The sequence below is a fragment of the Lygodium microphyllum genome, chromosome 3, assembly GCF_053477565.2.
Source record: "Lygodium microphyllum isolate KBCC chromosome 3, Lygodium_microphyllum_v1.1.10, whole genome shotgun sequence".
Taxonomy (NCBI): domain Eukaryota; kingdom Viridiplantae; phylum Streptophyta; class Polypodiopsida; order Schizaeales; family Lygodiaceae; genus Lygodium; species Lygodium microphyllum.
This window is the reverse complement of record NC_141137.1, coordinates 58,655,778-58,674,555: the sequence shown is the minus strand read 5'-3', so window position 1 is coordinate 58,674,555 and position 18,778 is coordinate 58,655,778. Positions and strand designations below refer to the sequence as shown.

At 41.3% G+C, this 18,778-nt stretch overlaps 1 protein-coding gene across 4 annotated transcripts in view; it reads left to right on the top strand.

Annotated features, from left to right (window-relative positions):
* FAP3 (Chalcone-flavanone isomerase family protein) overlaps positions 1 to 9,642 on the top strand; it is a 36,138-nt gene extending 26,496 nt beyond the window's left edge. Inside the window, exons 4-6 of one of the 4 annotated variants that reach the window (XM_087671298.1) lie at positions 4,023 to 4,243; positions 4,567 to 4,744; positions 4,847 to 5,314. In XM_087671298.1, coding sequence (XP_087527424.1) covers positions 4,023 to 4,243; positions 4,567 to 4,728 — 383 coding nt within the window. In that variant the 3' untranslated portion in view covers positions 4,729 to 4,744; positions 4,847 to 5,314. Of the gene's footprint in view, positions 1 to 4,022; positions 4,244 to 4,566; positions 5,316 to 9,367 lie in introns of those variants that run through there. The other 3 variants (XM_087671306.1, XM_087671315.1, XM_087671289.1) reach the window with 3 other exon arrangements.
* The last annotated feature ends 9,136 nt before the right edge of the window (positions 9,643 to 18,778 follow it).

The window sequence follows — 18,778 nt, the reverse complement described above, 5'->3', positions numbered from 1 at the left end:
GTTCTCATACTGGCCGGTCTCTGTTGACTAGGGCGACTTCTTTTCGATGCTAGGTGGTCTCCATAGCATACTATCTTGAAACCTTGTTTCGACAGCCCTGAGACAGACCGGCCGTTTCAGACCGGAATGGAAATGGCAAACCGCTGTTTTGCAATCTTGCGGTCCATTTCGGGGCTGGTTATCCAACATGCCGGATTCGTGATTTGAGTTCGGTTCAGAGAATCCAAGTCCTAGCAGGTGGCAGTGCGTTCACTCCAGCTCCTGAGTCCCGCTGCACACTTCCGCTCTTGCCGCCGCCGCCTCCTCCTCCTCCTCCTCCTCCTCCTCTTCTTCTTCTTCTTCTTCTTCTTTTTCTTCTTCCTCTTCCTCTTCCTCCTCTTCTTCTTCTTCTTCTTCTTTTTCTTTTTCTTCTTCTTCTTCCCATTATCCATTACCTAAAGGCTAATCATCATATCATGGCACCACATCCATATTGGAGGCATGCCACTCCAATCAAGGGATATGAGGGCTTCAACAGATCAAAGAAGTGGCAGTGCAACTATTGTCGATTGGAGAAATTGAGGAGCGTAACGTGCGTGAAAGACCACTTGGAGCACCGAAAGCGTATGGGTATTGAGCTAGAAGAGGATGAATCCCCTCATCCGACACCACATCGGGCTGATGAAGCACAAGTAGGGCAAGGAGAGGCTAGTGGATCTAGTGGCGCTAGCCAAATTGGAGGTGCTAGTGGCCCATAAAAAAGAAGTACATCCATATTTGTATTGGGTCCAAGTGCAAAAAGGATCCTGTTGCCATCTTCTAGTGGTGGTGCACAAAGGGGATACTTGCATGGTGCAAGTATCCATGCAAGACTTCAAAGGAGGGCAATTGTGGAGGCAAGTAGGAAACTCACACACTTATTTATTCGGTGTGCGATTCCTTTCAATGTGGCCACTACACATCAATGGAAGAAGACAATCAGGGCAGTGAGCCACATAGGGTATGAGTGGGAAGGCCTATGCTCAATTGGAGCCCTTGAAGGAGACATGGGTGAAATATGGATGCACAATATTATGCGATGGATGGTCAGATATGCACTGAAGGAATGTTTACAATGTTTTGGTGTCTTCATGTAAAGGCACCATGTTCATTAAGGCCATCGATGCCTCTACCTTAGGTCTTACCATCACGGGAGCTTTCATTTGGGAGCATATGCAACAGGTCATCATGGACGCAGGAGTCCAAAATGTGGTGTAGGTGGTGATAGATAATGGAAGCAATTGTGTGTCTATGGGATGTATGCTTGAGGAGGAGTTTCCTAGCATAATATAGACTTCATGTGCATCCGTGAAAAGCAAAATTAATATCCAAACTCGTAGAAGGTGCATAACTAGGGTTGTGAGATAACTTGCTGAATAAAATTGAAATATTCGTTTGGTAGCTTGTTCATGAACAAAGTGACTTAATCATCGGTTAACTTGGTAAAACTAGTTGTGGCGAATTCAGCAAGCAAGCATCGATATGCAGCCAACTTGATAGCCAAATTGTCTCTCTAAGTGATCTTGAACTCTTGGAGCTCATGGTCGAAGTTGATAAGTCAAGTATGATTGTGAACTATGTAGTAGTCAGCTAGATGTGCCTAATGCTCAAATCCAAGATCAAAGTGTTGTAGTTGGGAGTGAAATTTGGGCATAAGATCCTTTATCAACTTGACTATAGTTAGGGTATTTTTGCTCTTCCAAGAGCAAACTACTTCATATGGGAATCAATGGGGGTGGATTCCTATGCTGAACAAGTTTCCACAAGCTTTGGGAATCCAAGACATCCTACATCAAATTAGACCAAGTTGTAAAGTTAGATCCATTAAAATGAGTTTTATCCATAAATGCATGCTTGCCTAATGTAGATGGATGGACGGTTGTATAAGATGGGCAGATAGGTGGTTTGTATAGGATAGATGTGGGGGTAACTAGTTGTTACATGTGCCATTGGAGTGTGTGGCATGGTGACTCTAGATGTGTGTCCTAAAGGAGGTGATTGACTGGTGTGTGGTTCTAATGCCAAAAAGGTATAGAGTGGCCCACCAAGCAGTGACATGCTGGCAAACCTTGTAGTCACCTAGGAGATGGGAGTGTAAGGCGGGGCTTGAGATGCATGGGGGGGTGGGATATCACTTGCAAAAGCATATGACCTAAAGGAAAAGGATGTGCCTGTGTTTGAAGATCCCCTAGTGTGGTGAGTGGCTGGACAGGTGGAACAGTGAATGGTGATGTGTAAAATGGTGTAAATGTAGATGTGTGCTGCCGAAGAGAAGGTTGGGATGGGTGGGATTAGAAATTGTGGTGTAACGTATATAGATGTGACTGGAGATTAATGATTTTGTTGAAGCTGAAAAGTAGATAATGATGGATCAACTTCAGACTTTGACTATGAGAAACAAAACTTGAAGGATTACTTGATTTTTTCTTATATGCATCTCTTCTTATGTTTACATACAAGTATCTGTCCTCTTTAGGGCTTAAATTTGTGTGAATAGATTGAAGATTTCCTTCATCTTGAATATTATCAACATCTTGCATGGAAGTAGGAACAAGGAGCAGAAGCAAAAGTAAAAACTTGTATACGTCATATTGGAGTGGAAGGAGAAGTATATGAAGGTTTGTATTCCATGTGTGTCTCTCCAATAGGATGGCTAGTCCCATATGAAGGTTTTGTCCTTCTTGCAAAACATTAGGCTTGTGCATTGAATCTATAAGGGTAAATAATCAATGCAGAGTAAGCTGAGAGGCCCACTCCTGATTGGTCCTTGACATAGGTTGACTTGGAGAGTGAAGGGGTGATGAAGTGTTTGAAGTCATCTTTCCTTCGGAGTTCTTACCTCTCCCTGATGTCGAGTTTTCCAATTCATGCTTAGGTTTCTTCAATGAGCATTTGGCTTTGATACCATGTAAAGAAATACCCCAACATAGAAGATAAACACAAATTGTGTGACAAATCACAATGATAGGATAGTAGGGCTCAAAGGTGAAGAGCAACTCAAAGGCAATGACCATGGAAGAAGAATGAATAATGAATAGATACAATGCTCAATACAGTAAACACACTATGCAGAGTGAATATAAAACCTTGAACTCTCATGTCTATGAAGGATGGGCTGAAGAGTATCGTACTCTAAATGGATTACAAAACACAGTAGATAGCCTCCAAATGTGATCAGCAGTTGCAAACGCAGATCTGCATGTCTGGATCAGGCTGATCAAGGCAGTGGCAGCTTGGAGAAAAGTGGGCAGCAGGCTGAAATTGATGAGGAAGAAGTGACAGCTGAGACTGCAAAATGCAGCCTTGTGGCTGCCCATGGATGGCTGGTGACAGCTGACAGCTGCACAAGAGATAGTGGAGACGCTTTGTGGAGCAAACATAGATGTTTGGAGGCCCAAAAACTCATGGTGATGGCTGGTAGACTGTGCAAACAGGCTGAGTCATCACCAGCAGCAAACACAAGCATCTAGGCTGAGATGACTGATCACCTGGAGCTGGTCACAAATTGACAGCACCACAAATTGAGGTATCTACCAAGGAGCGGTGTAGACAGCAGTGTGAAGAAGGTGCCAGCCGATGAAGAACCTGGAATAGTGAGATGGGCTGAGTGGAAGGGAAGCTTCTATTTATAGATGCGGATCCTCCCAAATTAGGGTGTGGCTTATGGGACATAGATGCTCTCTAGGACAGTTTGGTAATACGCATGTTTAGGGGCTGTTTTAAAGAGCTAATCAGTTTGTAAATGCATTCTTAAGCTCAATAGGGGGGCAGTGTCTTCAATGGGTGTTCGGATCCCTTATACTCTCTAAGCCCTGCACTTTTTCCTTTCAGCTCTGTTGCTCTAAACTGTGCTTGAAATCAACAAACCAAACATGTTTTGGTGTTCTTGAGTCCTCATTCTGTTGATGGGTGTAAAACAAGTTTTGCTGATCAAACAATGTCTTATTTATAGGTGAGGCACTTAATGACATAATCAGATATTAACATAATTATCCTCAATGCAGCTCCCGTGGACAAAGCAATCCGAATTGTATTAGTCAGGGATGTTGATGGGCCAACATTTTGGAGGGCTCTAGATGAAGCTTTGAAACCACGGCTAGAGGCAGCAAATGCCGGAACTGCAGGCCAGGAAGCATTGGATGCCTTTGGAGAGGTCTTTCGTGGCAGATCATTGAAACAAGGGACATCAATATACCTGTCATGGATACAGCCATTTAAGCTTCAGGTGGACTCTGAATTCTTCCGCCTAATAACAGTACCTCTAAATAAACTTCCTAATACATCTAGTTGTCATTATTAAAATTATTTAAGCTTTCAGGTATGCTGTTTGTCTGTCTTAAACTGTTTCACATGAAACTTTGAGATTTAACATGCATTTTCATGCATGGAATATATAGAATTGAGTGTTTACTTCTGTAAATTCTTGTTATCTCATGTAGCAGAGAATGTGGTTGTTGTTATAATTTCATGACATTATGCAGTGGATTTGATATCCATTTACTGTTGTATGTTGTCTTCCTAATTAAGTTTACTTGCAAATATCAACAGGTTGCTGTTTCAGGAGGAACTATGATTCCTGAAACAGTGGAAGCTTCAATAGTATCTGCACCCTTGGTGTCTGCATTATTTGATGTATACTTGGGGGAGAATTGTGTCTCTCCTTCGGTAAAGGCATCAATAGTGTCAGGACTTGCAGCACTTATTCAATAATTTTGGTGGCCAGCAGGTGATTGCGTATTGACAAGTTAATAGGAAATTCCACTGAGGTGATATACTTGAGTTCCCTAACATTTTCAGAAAACCACTGCAACTTTGGGTGACTGAACAGCTGTGTGCACGAATCAATGTTGCAAGCTTGTAATGAGGATTGTCAAAGCAACTGGAAGGACATCTACAATGGATTTGCCTAAACACAAGGTGGCAAGCACAAGTATTTGTTTATGGTCTGTCTGACCTATTGTTGCTGTTCGGTCCGATGTTTGAAATCATGTGCACATCTTATTTGAGTGGTTAGCAGCTCCCATGTGCAGTTTGGAGCTTCTGGATATACATGGCACTTTGTATCAGCTTTGTGAAGAAAAGGGAATCAGATTGATTACTGAAGTCAATAGAGGCCATATCCATGTTGACATTTTATAATCAACAGACTGTAATATGAGCTTATCCATATTGAAACTTTACAATCAAGGTGGAACATGTGCGATCATCACCAATGTAATCAGCCCAGAATCCACAAATTCACGTAAAAAAATTTATGATGTCAAAGCGAGCCATTAGTTTCATCAATTTACACCTTTTAGAGTTGTGCCAAACTGCTATTAGTCATTTAATTGGCTCTGAGATTAGTTAGAAGAGAAAAATGAGCAGCAGAATAATGAAAGATGCAAGAACCACGAAAGAGATGCACCATGGATACTCTAGCAATGCGCACTTCATTTGATACTAATCCAACAAACTCCACGAATAGCTCACTTAGACACCAAGATTCATCTATTAAAGCATCCACATGTGAGACCATATGAGCACATCATGTTGCATGCCATGCCACGAACTTCGCATTGAACACGCTATCCAAGTTTTGGAGTTGCTTGAACATATAGGCTTGATGATAGGTCAAATTTATTGAGCCCAAAAGGTAAAAACCCTCACACTTGCCCCTTTTGGCGTAGGAGCTTGTGAGGGCATGCAACATCACTAGAGGTGAGAAGAACTATTCATTTAAACTGTGGTGGGTCCAAGTGAACTAGATATGTATACCTTCACATGATCTTGTGCTATTGTAGGCATAACCAAGATTGCCATCACATAGAGTAGCAACACATCTTCCATATCTTTCTTGCCAAATGTGACACCATGGCAAACCATTCCTTCTCTTTGCCTTCATGTGTACACAATCACTTGGTCACATAGTGATGGACGTAGGGCTGCTTCATGGGTTGGAGCAATCCAATATCCTCTTTGAACCTCTCTGAAAAGAGGTATTGAGCAATACAACACTCAAACACAACTCCATGGGATACATCAAATTACAAGGGCATTGATAGGATCATAATGAAGGAAAGTGAGCAAGGAAATAAGCTCGCATATCACCTCGGTTAGGAGATTAGTGAAGGGAGTGTGAATACTTGTGACTCGCTCAACAAACATAAGTGAGTGATGAAATAAATATACGAGCCTAAAGAATGTTGTCGAATGAAGGCAATACAAAGCGTGTTCCACAAATTAAATACAAGCCCATGGAAGTAGCAACTTGGTTTGACGTAATTCTCAATGGTGTGGAACGGCAACTTGTTGAAATAAGGAGAGAGAGTATTAAAATGATTGACATGTGTGGGTGGAGCTCCTTGAGCTCATAGGCTTTTATTTGGAATATATTACTTGAAAATGCAAAAGAGCTAGGCAAACCATTGTATATCCCATTTCGTGCAAGTCTATTTCGTAATCAAGTACGCTTCTTGTGGGACACAAGGGTAGCCAAGTCGGACAATGTGGAGTTGGACATATCTCATTTTGGAAGCCTTAGACTTAGGTTGGCTTGGAGTTGTTTGGCACTATTACAAAGAATGCCCACAAAATAATAAAGTAGGTGATGAAGGGGACCAGAATGGTAGTAAGACTATGTGCGGTAAGGTCATTAAGGATAGAGCAAATGTTACTAGCAAGGCAAGAGGAGTACAACAAGAGGAGGATGATACAGGTTGGACCACAATTAAACACAATAAAGGAAAGAATGTTGTAGGAAAAAGGGTCCTTGAATCCTTGCCAAGTACAAGTGAAAGGCCATCCTTGAAAAAAAAACTTAAAGGTCTATTCCTAAAAGAAGTTTATGTAAGCTCCTTTGTGAACCTTAATAGAACATCATTAGAGCAGCTAGGCAAGGAGTATCTATGCATTGATGTGAGATCCAAATGACAACAATAGGATGGTATAGCTAGCAACAAAGTGTTAGATGTGTTGATTGGTTTGTAGCATGTACCAAGTATTTGAAGGTAAGGGTAAAGTGAATGACAAGATCAACTGGTGGTTTAAGGTTTAAAAATTACACAACATAGCGAATAGAATTTGAGTAAATAGGGAATACACAACAAATATGAAAAGAATATAAACTTGTTAAAATCCAAACAAATTGATACAAAGATGGCTCTATTCATCTGTGTACTTTTATTGTGAAGGTTAGATGGTGATCCAAACAGATGATAGGTGAAGAGTTTAAGGCTAGTTGGAAGAACTTTGATTGGGTGAAAGATAGGTTAAGGATGGTTTTGGAGGAATAGCTTGGGGAAGTAGTTTGATTAGCCCCCTAAGATCCCTTGTCAAGGGTTGCTTTTGCTGCCCCTAGACCCCCAAATAGGGGTCCTTGATAACTCTCACACTCTACAACTTAATGCAGTATGCTTTGAGTTGTTACTAGCTTAACTACTCTGTCTAACCTAAAAGCTAAACCCACAAAGGTGACCTTTTGCTATTCGTTTACAAAGACCTCACTTGATAGACAAGTTAGGACCCAACCAATATTTTGGCTTACACATCGCTTCACCTCTTCATAAGCAGCCTTGTAACTTAGAGCACCATGAATCATTGGTGGCACCTTACACATGTGGGACATTGAACATATCTACAACGTGGATGATGTTAGTACCAAGGGAGCTTAAAGTAGCAAACTTTCGACGTGAAAGTTGTGAATGGAGACTCCAAAAGATGTTTACTATGGAAATGGATCATATTGTACTTATTCAAGAGCACAAGCTGCGCTCTTGTAGTGGTGGACAAAAACAATTCCGTGTAAAGATTTCATTTGTTATGTTTGTTTGTGGGGAGGCGGGTGGGTGTGTTCCTGGGGGAGAATCCGGATGCATGACAGTGATGAGAGAGCAGGCAGGAACCCGATGATCAAGCGCAATGCCTCAAATTGTAGTCTGCTGGTGCGGAGTGTAGAATGGGAAGGGGAGAAGCTGGATTCAATGAGCCAATGTTTATGGATTCAATGAGCTGTGGCAGGAGCTTAGCAGCATTCCTAACTTCATGGGCTTGATCGGGGGAGGCTTTCAAATGGTACAGAAGGAAGAGGACGCTTCAATTGCTGCTGCTCTTGTACATGGAGGGGGATTTTGAGGCATGCAGAGCAAATCCACAACATCGTAGACATTCAGAAATATCTCAAGATTAGCAAAGTCATCTCTGGTACATGCCAAATCGACAACAAGAAAGAGTATTAGCATCCGCTCTCTGTGACAGATCCATTTGGACTGAGAAATGGATCTGTTGGTAGCTCTAAGGAACCAGCTGGTTTGCCTCCATCTATCTTGCAATAGCTCTTGGGAATTGTATCGGCTCTTGAATTACCTTGTAGTGTTTGTGTGGCATGGATCTAACCTACAAACAACATCGGTCATCCTATGCAATTCCATTTCAGAAAATGATGTATCCTTCAAGCAAGGGATTAGTTTGGAATGTAGATCAACTTGCACTTGGTTCATGGAAAGTGACAGTTACTTCCATGACCTCAAGGACCAATACTCGACCACCTCTTTCATTTCCAAGGGTCTAAAGTCCTATCCTAACTACTAGACTATCACTACTTGTTCAAAAAGTTACATGATTAACCAAGCCCCCCTTAGCCATACAATTGACTTGCTGAGGGTAACATCCATCCACTTTCTATGCACATATCGAGTTCATATTTAGTTATCTAAGCAAATATACTACCAAAACTATGAGAACATCTAAAAGCAACTTCCTTTCAGTAACCTTTTACATTGGGTCTTAGAACATTCTTTAAGCACATATACAAAAAGAATGAAAACATGACTTTCAAATAGTTCTTTTGTTAAAGACTATTGTCGCAACTTTCTCATTTGAAGTAGATATCTCATCACTAGATATAGAATCCTTCTTGGTGTATGTAATTATTCTTGGGATTATACTTGGTCCTCTTTGGATTCACATCCATTATCTAGAATTGGGTCTTCCAATGCCCTAAGATGTTGAGCACATGATGACTCCATTATCATATCTTAGTTGGAACCCATGGAAATTAGCTAAGATTCATTGGCTTCCCATGCACCATAAGGACATATAGTGATGTGTGATTGATTGGGATAAGAAGGAACACTTGAAGATTTTGTTTTTGAGGAAGCTAATAAAGTTCTACCAATTTTCATCACGAGAGAGAGAGAGAGAGAGAGAGAGAGAGAGAGAGAGAGAGAGAGAGAGAGAGAGAGAGAGAGAGAGAGAGAGAGAGAGAGAGAGAGAGAGAGAGAGTTCTTCTAATGCCTGAAACACTCTCCTTATTGATTCTAATGTATTGCTCGTATTGACCTACTCGTGTATGTGCCTCTTCAACTTTCAGAGCCGGCCTTGCCTTTGATTTTGCTCAACCAGAAGGAAGAAGAACTGATACATTTTGGTTTGTACGGACTATGTGACGAAGTGGTGTGAAACCAAAGCTCTGAAGAAGCGAGATGTCATAAGGAACAACTAAGAACAATGGCAACCAAGCCTTAATATAACCTTCAAAAGCAGTCCTTCGAAGACAACTCCAAACATGCTTTACAACCATTTTTGAATGTTAACTAGTAAAGGAATCACAGTTAATTCTTTTGCGAGTTATGATACAATCTTAAGGTTCAATAAGCAATATTGAGTTTTCAATAAGCAAAATTTTAAACTCAATAATAGCATTTGGTATCAAATCTAGTATTAAGTATAGTATGGATATTTCTTGAGGGTGTAAATGATTGAATTAAACTTGCAATCTATTTGTCTAGGCTCTAGCACACTCATCCTAAAATAAGAAAAATAGGCCTATTGTCTTAATGTTCCTTTTAATCTCTAGACTATGCTAATCTAAGTTGCATAAAGTATTTTGTTGAATTAGGTATTTAAGACCTTATCTAATTTAAGGTTTTAATACTTTTCTAATTGTTTAGTTTATTAAGTTGGTGTTTCTTTGGTTCTTAAACATATTTCAGCTAATTAATTCTTTCTTGGTTCTTGGGTGTTATAAGGTCTACCTTGGCTTAAGAATTAGTTACTTTAAGCTATGGGAATCAATTGAAAGTCCTTAGGTATTATTAATTTGAAGTTTCTAATTCTTATGTGGTCGGACATCATGTAAGAAGTTCTAGTGGAATCAACATATCAACACATTCCTTAGAGGTCTCCCATTGTGAATTATGAGGTGATCAAATGTTTTAAGGTTTTTGTATGAAGTACTCTAAGTTTAGTTTAAATCTATTAACCCCATTCTTTCAATATTTGAGTATTTCTCTTAGAGTTCTACCTTCTTGGTTTCTACCTTCAATTTATATGTAGTTCAAATTGATTCATTTACATATTTTTTAAATCCTTACAATGATTAGATTGTCCCAATCCCAAGTTGATACCTATGCTATGCTTTCTTATCTCGGTAAATGCCCCATGTTTTGATTAATGAGTTCCACAATTTCTACACTTTGGATTATGATTAAGTTGATACCTATGCTATGCTTTCTTATCTTGGTAAATGCCCCATGTTTTGATTAATGAGTTCCACAATTTCTACACTTTGGATTATGATTAAGGTGAACTGTAACTACATGAGGATGATTCTAGCCTCATCCCAATACCATGTAATTATCTTAAGCATTACTAGAATTAAGTGGTTCAGAATTGAGAATTGATATTCTCTGTCTCTGTCTTTGTCTCTCTCTCTCATGATAATGCAGTTGGCAACAATTATGGTATATTGGCCTTACTTTGTTTTAGACAATGCCTTTCTTTGATACTTTAAGACTTAATAAAGATTTATTAAACTTATTATGTCTAGTATTCTCTTTGGTGGCTTACAGGCTATTCTTATGTAGCTAAGATTTTCTCACACAACTCAATAAGTAAAGATTTTTGCCTTAGAATTTTAATCTATATTATTTCAAGATTCAATAAGAAAATTAATGAGATAATAATTGTTTGAGATTAGTTAAATTTTTTGAGATTCGATAAGCAAACTAATGAGATAATACTTGAAGTTAAAGGAGATGCTTTGTAATTTTTAGAAAGTCAGGTATTATAACCTCTTCCCCTTAGAGGAATTTGAGGTATCCTTGTTTAGAGAAATCATGGATATTGTCTTTGAAGCACAATTTGTTTCATCCAAGCTGCATTACAATTTTCCTAACACTTAAAAACATTTTTAAGGGTGGATACATCATATCAAATAACTTTCTAAGAGTCTAAAGGTACTATGATAAATTCTTTTGCATATTTAAAGGTTGGGACAACCTCTATATTTATAGTCAAGGTTAGGCTATACCACATGCATCATTTTTGCAATTTCTTTTGCGTGCTTAGATTCCATCTCCTTGAGAAAGTATATGCCATTTTGGTCTAGGGTGTTCCCACTCATCTTATTTGAAGCATTGATGATTATGGCATCTATTTTGAATGTGGCCTAATTCACCACATTTGAAGCATTGATAGTTGTTTGGGTTAGCTTGACCATTTTGGGTACCATGGTAGTTGATCTTGGATTTCTTTGGGACATGGATATCTTTGTTGAAATCAAGTTGGAATCCTTGATTCCATTTATCAAAGGTTTAGCTAGTATAAGCACATCTTCCAAAGTAATAAATCAAGTTATGTTGCTCTAAATTGGGGTTGTGGGATATTATTTGTGGCTAGCATGCATGCTATTCCTACTCAAGGATCCAAGTTGTCTTCTTTGGAAGAAACTGTGGATAAATAGGTGTAATCATGGCCTCCATCAAGTGGATTGTGGATAGCGAATCCTGTCGTGGTCTCGTAGGCAAGTCTAGACATTGTGAGCAACTAAGGTGGAGACATGGGTTACCCTTATGTTGGATTGTGGGAAATCCTTGGTAGTCATGGTTAAGGAAGCATTTAATACATGACAAAACCTAGCAACTTGTTGAGCAATGGACATTTGGGGTGCATACTTCTTGAGTGTTACAAATTGGGATATTATACCTCCAAGGTTAAGCTCAAACTAAAGCACTCATTTATCTGTATTGATTTAAAAGGAATGTGGAAAATATTTCCTTGCACTACTTAATTTATTCCCAACTATAGGAACATTGGAATACTGTGTTATCACAGCAACATTATATCTACTAAAGATGAGATTTATCCATCATGAGTAGACTAACAATCATTAACTAGTTTCTAGTTCTCGTGCATGCTTTAGAAAAGTAATCTTTCATGGTTTCAATCTTTACTTTGGTATCATCCTCAACCTTAGATTTGTTGCCATTGAATTTAGGTGGCTTATCTTGTATAAAGAGAGATTTCTTCTCTTAAAGCTCATCATTGTTATTTGCAAGGGGTAATTAGCAGTTATAATCATAATCTTTAGCTTGGAGTTGTGACTACACATCTAGTACATTAGTCACAAAATTACTTTAAAATCAATTGTATAAGTCAACTTGCTTACATATCCTATCATTGAATTTCTCTATAATACCACATGTTGTGGACCCATCCAAGCTGACCAATGGATCTATTAATAGATCTATAGAACCATTTATGTGGGAGCTTTCGCTCAATCGCCAAGACCCACGGACCGTTTATTGCTTCAAGCGTTCCAAGCTGAGCACTAATGGCTACCTCTCACATAGCCGACGCGCCATCCATATCTACGGGTGTAGTGAGCTTACCTCCATGCCGATCGAGTTACCTCCTCTCCCGCGCACTCCGGTAGCTCCACGATCCAAGTGCAAGCTTCAAGAAGCTCCATCCTCAAGCTCCATGCTCCAAGCTCCATTGTCGTGAGCAAGAGAAGAGAAGAGAAGAGAAGAGAATAGAAGAGAAGAGAATAGAAGAAGAGAGGAGAAGATGGAGAGCTTCTCCTCCCCGGTCCCTCACCCTCACACTCACTCCCTCACACTCTCACACTCCCTCTCTCAAGCACAAGCTCAAGCTAGCAAGAAGAAAAAGAAGAAGAAGAAGAAGAAGAAGAATAGGAGAGCCACTTTTGGCCACACACAAGAATGAGCTTCTTATTCACTTTTCAACTTTATATACAAAACGCTAAATCCTTTTTGGGCGGTCATCCCCTTATCCCCTTTTTTACATGGCCGGCCACAGCCTAGGCCCTTTTTCCCCTTGTCCTCCTATCTTTCTAGCTTCCTTTCTACCACCCATCTACCTTTACAATTTGCACGGGTGAAAGCCTTGCACTCTTAAAATAAATCATGGTGTGCCTTGCGCTCTTTTGCAAAAGTGTTGACATGTGCTTTTTCCTGTGCACCTTTTTCCTTGATTTAGGACTCTTTTGCATTCGTTGTGTTTTCAGATTCTTCTTGGCATGCCTTCGTCTTTTGTTTCAATTTTGCCTTGGCCTTGTCTTCTGCTTTAGATTTTCTGACTTTTCCACCTTGTTCGTTTGAAATGGCAAGTATTCTTCAAGTTGTTCTTGCTCTTCCCAAGATAGGGGAAATGGCAAGTATTCTTCAAGCTACTCCCTAGGGAATGTGCCCATGTCTACAAGGACATAGACACTTGCGAACACTTTGAGCTTAGCATGCAACTCAATTAAGCATTCTGTGACACTTTTATGTTCAATGAGGGCTTGCTCAGTTGCAATCTCATGCAAGGTTCTAGGAGGTTTTCTAGGCTTAAGCATAGCTGGGGGGTCAGGCCTAGATGAGCAAGATTGGTCAATGCTAGGATTGCTTATAGTCTCGGGATTTTCATTTTTTCTTGAGGTTTTGATGTTGTTGTGTCATGGTTCTCCTTGGATGCGACTGGTATAGATTTTTCATCCTGTTGTGACAGTGTTGTATCCACTCTTGATTGGTCAATGTGAGTTCTGTTTTGTTGGTGGATTGAGTGTTGCAAGCAACCGTTGATGCTAATGGTTGCTTTGATTTTTCAGAGCACATGGATGCGCCTGAGGTTTCACCGCTATTAGGGGAGATGCTAATGGGTTCCTTAGTGGGTGGGATTGATGCTTTATTCCCAAGTTCTTCCGTGCTCTTGGTCTTAATGTTCTCGTGGTCTACAGCCACTTGCAATTGCCATTATTATTTTCGTTCTTTTCTCTTCTTTTTCTTAGGAAATCGAGGTGTATCCCTTGAAGACTCCGGACCTTGAACTAGGTCAGCCATTGATGTGCTTGGATGGGCCCCAACGTTCTCTTTCTCTAGTGTGTCCTCATGGGACATAGCTGCGGCCTACGGAACAATCCTGCTAGGTTGTGAGGGTACAATTGTCTGTGTTTTTGAAGAGTGTATCCCTTTTGCTAATTCCCCTCTGTTTAGCTCCTCAAGCCTAGGCTTTAGGTGCTTTGGAAGTACTGGAGTTGTCAAGGACGTTGGTTGGGACACCTCCTCCAGAGGCGAATGGCTAAGGATACGTTCCGCAAGGGGCATTTTCATGACCGAGGGCTATGACTGCTGTGATCCCTAATTGGGAGTAGTAGGAGCTAGCTCAGTGGGCTGGCTGCTATTGGTGGATTGCGATGTCAAGTTCTTAGACCGATCGGAAGTGGCCGTGTCTTTTGTTGCTCTCTAAGCATTCAATTGTGTGGATCGAGCATTATCTGTTCTAGTCACATTAGGTTGCATAGGCATATCCTTGGGCCGAGAGCTACGGGTGGTGTCATGTCCCACCTCTTGGACATCTGGAAGCTTAGATGGAGATAGAGGTTGGGGTTGAGCAGCTGCACTTGATGGCTACTGTTGTGTTTCTTATGTCCATTTAGGGAAAGAGGGTGTAGGAGATCTGGGACTCTTACGTGGACTTGGCACGGGCTGAAAGATTTGCTCGCGGTTGTTAGACGATTGTGCCATTTTCTTTGTTGAGCAATCAACCTTCTTATGAGCAGCATTGTGCATATGGTGCTCATGATCCTCTTGGGAAGTCAAAAGCTCCTTGAGCACTAGTGGTCCTTGTGCACGCTCAATGGTTACATCTAACATCTGCTTATTAAGCATGCTAGGCTCTTCCTTTCTAATACTCATGTTTGGTTTCTTGCCCCGAGACGTGGATTTTCTCTTAGATTTCCTCTTGTGCCTCTTTTGCTTTTGATGCAATCTGGCCTCTAGCTGATGGAGGTGGTTTAGCAAGGGGTTTTGGTACCCAAATCCATTGGTTACTTGTGTAATACCCTTGGGCACGTAGCGACGCTTTGGATATCCATCGCGCCATTGTGCTGGCTCTCCCTTGATACCTTTGTCTATAAGGCTTGGGCTTCTTTTGTGGTCTTCTACAATATTTGTAAGTCCAAAGCCTATCCTTGGCATTGTCTCCTGACCTTCTTGTTTCAAGCATGGCCTCGCTCACAGGTTCTCTCTGTTCAACCTGTGCTTGTATCAACTCTTTCAACTGGTCCTTGCTCTCATTACTAGGCTTGCCTGTTATGTCAATACCTTCCTTGCTTTTCCCTCGAGGTTCGATGAGGTCACCCTTGCTAAAGGTTGTGACTATTCTCACACCTGGTAGTGTCAAGTGTATCCTCTGTGCTACATAATCGGCCTCACACTTGGTCGCCCTTTTGAAGGGTCTTCCTAGGAGGGTTTCCTTTCCGCAATTAGCACTATTTGGAGGAACATGAAATAGGATAGGCAAGCTCTCAGTTTCAATTGTTGCGAGAATTTTTCACTTCCCTATAAGTGCTTGTGGGTGTCCCCCGTAAGGACTAAGAGTTGCATTAGTCGGCGTGAGCTTTGGTTGGCCTAGTAGGGTCCATGCTTCATAGGTCACGATATTACAATTTGCTCCTTCATCAATCAGAGCATCGATAGTGTGCTCTCTTTTCACGGTGAGTTTGACCCTAAGATAAGCACGTGGTACTATGTCAGTTTTTCGGGTCTTGGCTCGTAAATTTAAGCCTTTTGACAAATGCCCTTGAGTCCCCAACTGGACGACCATATGTGGATTCTACATTGATATCTTGGATTGTTTGTGCAGTGCTATTTAATGTGCATCTATTGTTAGGACTGTCATATCTAGTCATCCTCGCAATTGTAGCTTGATGTTGTTGCTTTTCACCTTGACTAGATGCAATCTGAATGCAACACGTACGTGTTTTTGCAGTGTGGCCTTTTTGCCATTGTTGGCTAGATTGGCCCATTGAGGTTCTAGGGTCTCTGTTTGTCTTTGTTCGGGTATGGGCTTTTGGTTACTCTTTTGCAAGTGAGAATCCATGCTTGTGTAGAGCCATTACTACACTAGGGTCTAATTTGGAGGACCTGTCACGACGCATGTTTTCTCTCCAACCTACTTGGGGCAAGTGCGGAGGGGCCCCCCTTTGCGGGGATCGGGGGGGGGGGGGGGGCAATTCCCCTCGGCCCGCAGGGCTGTTACAGTAAATGCCATGCGCGATTTGAGGGCCGTTCGTAGCCAAATTTAGAACTACTTGCTCTAGATTTCAGCCCAGTGATCGATCTATGATATGGTTTCGGCTCTATATGGTCTCTCAGTCAGTTTTAGGGTCTACAGGTTAAAATTTGAAAAAATCCAAATTCGGCCCAACAAGTCCGAATTGTAGGGGCCGAATGCCCGATTCAGCCCGTCAGAGGGCCGAGGGCTGAATGAGAAAGGGCCGAATGTAACTGGTTCGAATGCCAAATGCGGCCAGTTCGAGTGTGGTTGTTCGAGGGCCGAGTGGCCAAGTGGGCCGAGGGCTAAGTCAGGTGGGCCGAGTTAGCCCGGGCTGAGGGCTGAATATCAAGTTGGTCTGAATGGTCAATTTGGATGGGTTGAGGGAAGGGTGTTCAAGTCATGTGGACCGAGGGCCGAATTTTGACGCATCTGAGTCGAGTGGTCCGAGTCAGTTGGTCCGACTGGTAGTGGGCCGAGGGCCAATTTTGGGACTCGGCCTAGAATTGTCGTCACTTGGACGGGCCGAGCACGACACGACTTTGGCCGGCGCAATGATAAATCACTTGAATCACATGATTCAGGCCACGGCCCATCACACACACCTCCAGATCAAAGCTATGGATGGAGTGAGAGAGTTTTATATACCTGGAATAGCCAATAAACTCCAAAATGCAAATCGGCAAACCGAATCAAACCTCATGCCCTGTTATGATAGCAGAAACCATAATGCTTGTTTTTCTTTTTTTTTCTTTGTTTTTTCCTACCCTAATGCATCCAAATCACAAGAAAAATACCTACACTACTCCAACATGCTTTCCCAAATCCAAAAAACCAAAAACGTAATTGCTAAGGAGATTGAATACCTCTTCAAACTCCCTCACTTCCTACCTATCTACCTCAAGAACCGGTTCGGGGAAAACCCTTACTTTGATGCTCCATTCAAAGCGCGTAAGCGCTCAAGGATTGAATCCGTTGGTCCCGGCAATGGAACCAAAATGTGGGAGCTTTCGCTCGATTGCCAAGACCCACGGACCGCTTTTTGCTTCAAGCGTTCCAAGTTGAGCACTAATGGCTACCTCTCACATAGTCGACGTGCCAACCCATGCCGATCGAGTTACCTCCTCTCTCGTGAACTCCAGTAGCTCCATGATCCAAGTGCAAGCTTCAAGCAAGCTCCATCCTCAAGCTCCACGCTCCAAGTTCGATTTCTGCAAGCAAGAGAAGATAAGAGAAGAGAAGAGAAGAGAAGAAGAGAGGAGAAGATGGAGACCTTCTCCTCCCCAGTCTCACACTCTCACACTCAAGCACAAGCTCAAGCTAGCAAGAAGAAGAAGAAGAATAAGAAGAAGAAGAAGAAGAGAGCCACTTTTGGCCACACACAAGAATGAGCTTCTCATTCACTTTTCAACTTTATATACAAAACCCTAAATCCCTTTTGGGCGGTCATCCCCTTATCCCCTTTTTTACATGGCCGGCCATGGCCTATAGGCCCTTTTTCCTCTTGTCCTCCTATCTTCCTAGCTTCCTTTCTAGCGCCCATCTACCTTTACAATTTACACGGGTGAACGCTCGGCACTCTTAAAATAAATCATGGTGCACCTTGCACTCTTTTACAAAAGTGTTGACATGCATTTTTTCCTGTGTACCTTTTTCCCTGATTTAGGACTTTTTTGCACTTCTTGTGTTTCCAGATTCTTCTTGGCGCGCCTTCGTCTTTTGTTTCACTTTTGCCTTGGCCTTGTCTTTTGCTTTAGATTTTTCGGCTTTTCCACCTTGTTCGTTTGAGGGTTAACAATTTACTATCCCTTGAAGTACCTTCTATGTACCTCATATGAATGATACGATGTCCCAAACCATCTTGTAATGGTTACGTGGCTTAGATCTAATCTAAAAACAAGATTGATCATCCTAGGCAATTCTTTTGTCTCTTGTGTGACAAGATGGAGGACCTTTGGGGGCATTTTGTATTGTCCAATCACCATTCATCTGATTCATCCCCACCAGTGTCCTTGGACCAAGTGTATACTTTCCTCTATAAGAGTCTCTTTAATTATCCTGAGGAAAAATCAAGAACAATGGTAACTAAGTTCTAATACGGCCTTGGAAAGAAGTCATTCAAAGACAATTCCAAACAATTCTTCCATAACAATGCTTTATGCCATTGGGCTTTACAACCATTTCTTTAGGTTCAAAACACAAATTTTTACAATTAATAATGGCAATTTGTCTTTAATATAATGTTCAATACAATATAGGTAAGTCTTAAGGGTCTAAATACATGGGTCAAACTTGGTGTCTATTTTTCCAATCTCTAGTGCATTATGAAAAAATGACAAAAATAGGTCTAGGGTCTTAACATTCCTTTGAATCTCTAGCTATGCTAATCTAAGTTGCATATGCCTGATTGTTTAGGTCTTTAAGAAATTATCTAGTTTAGGGT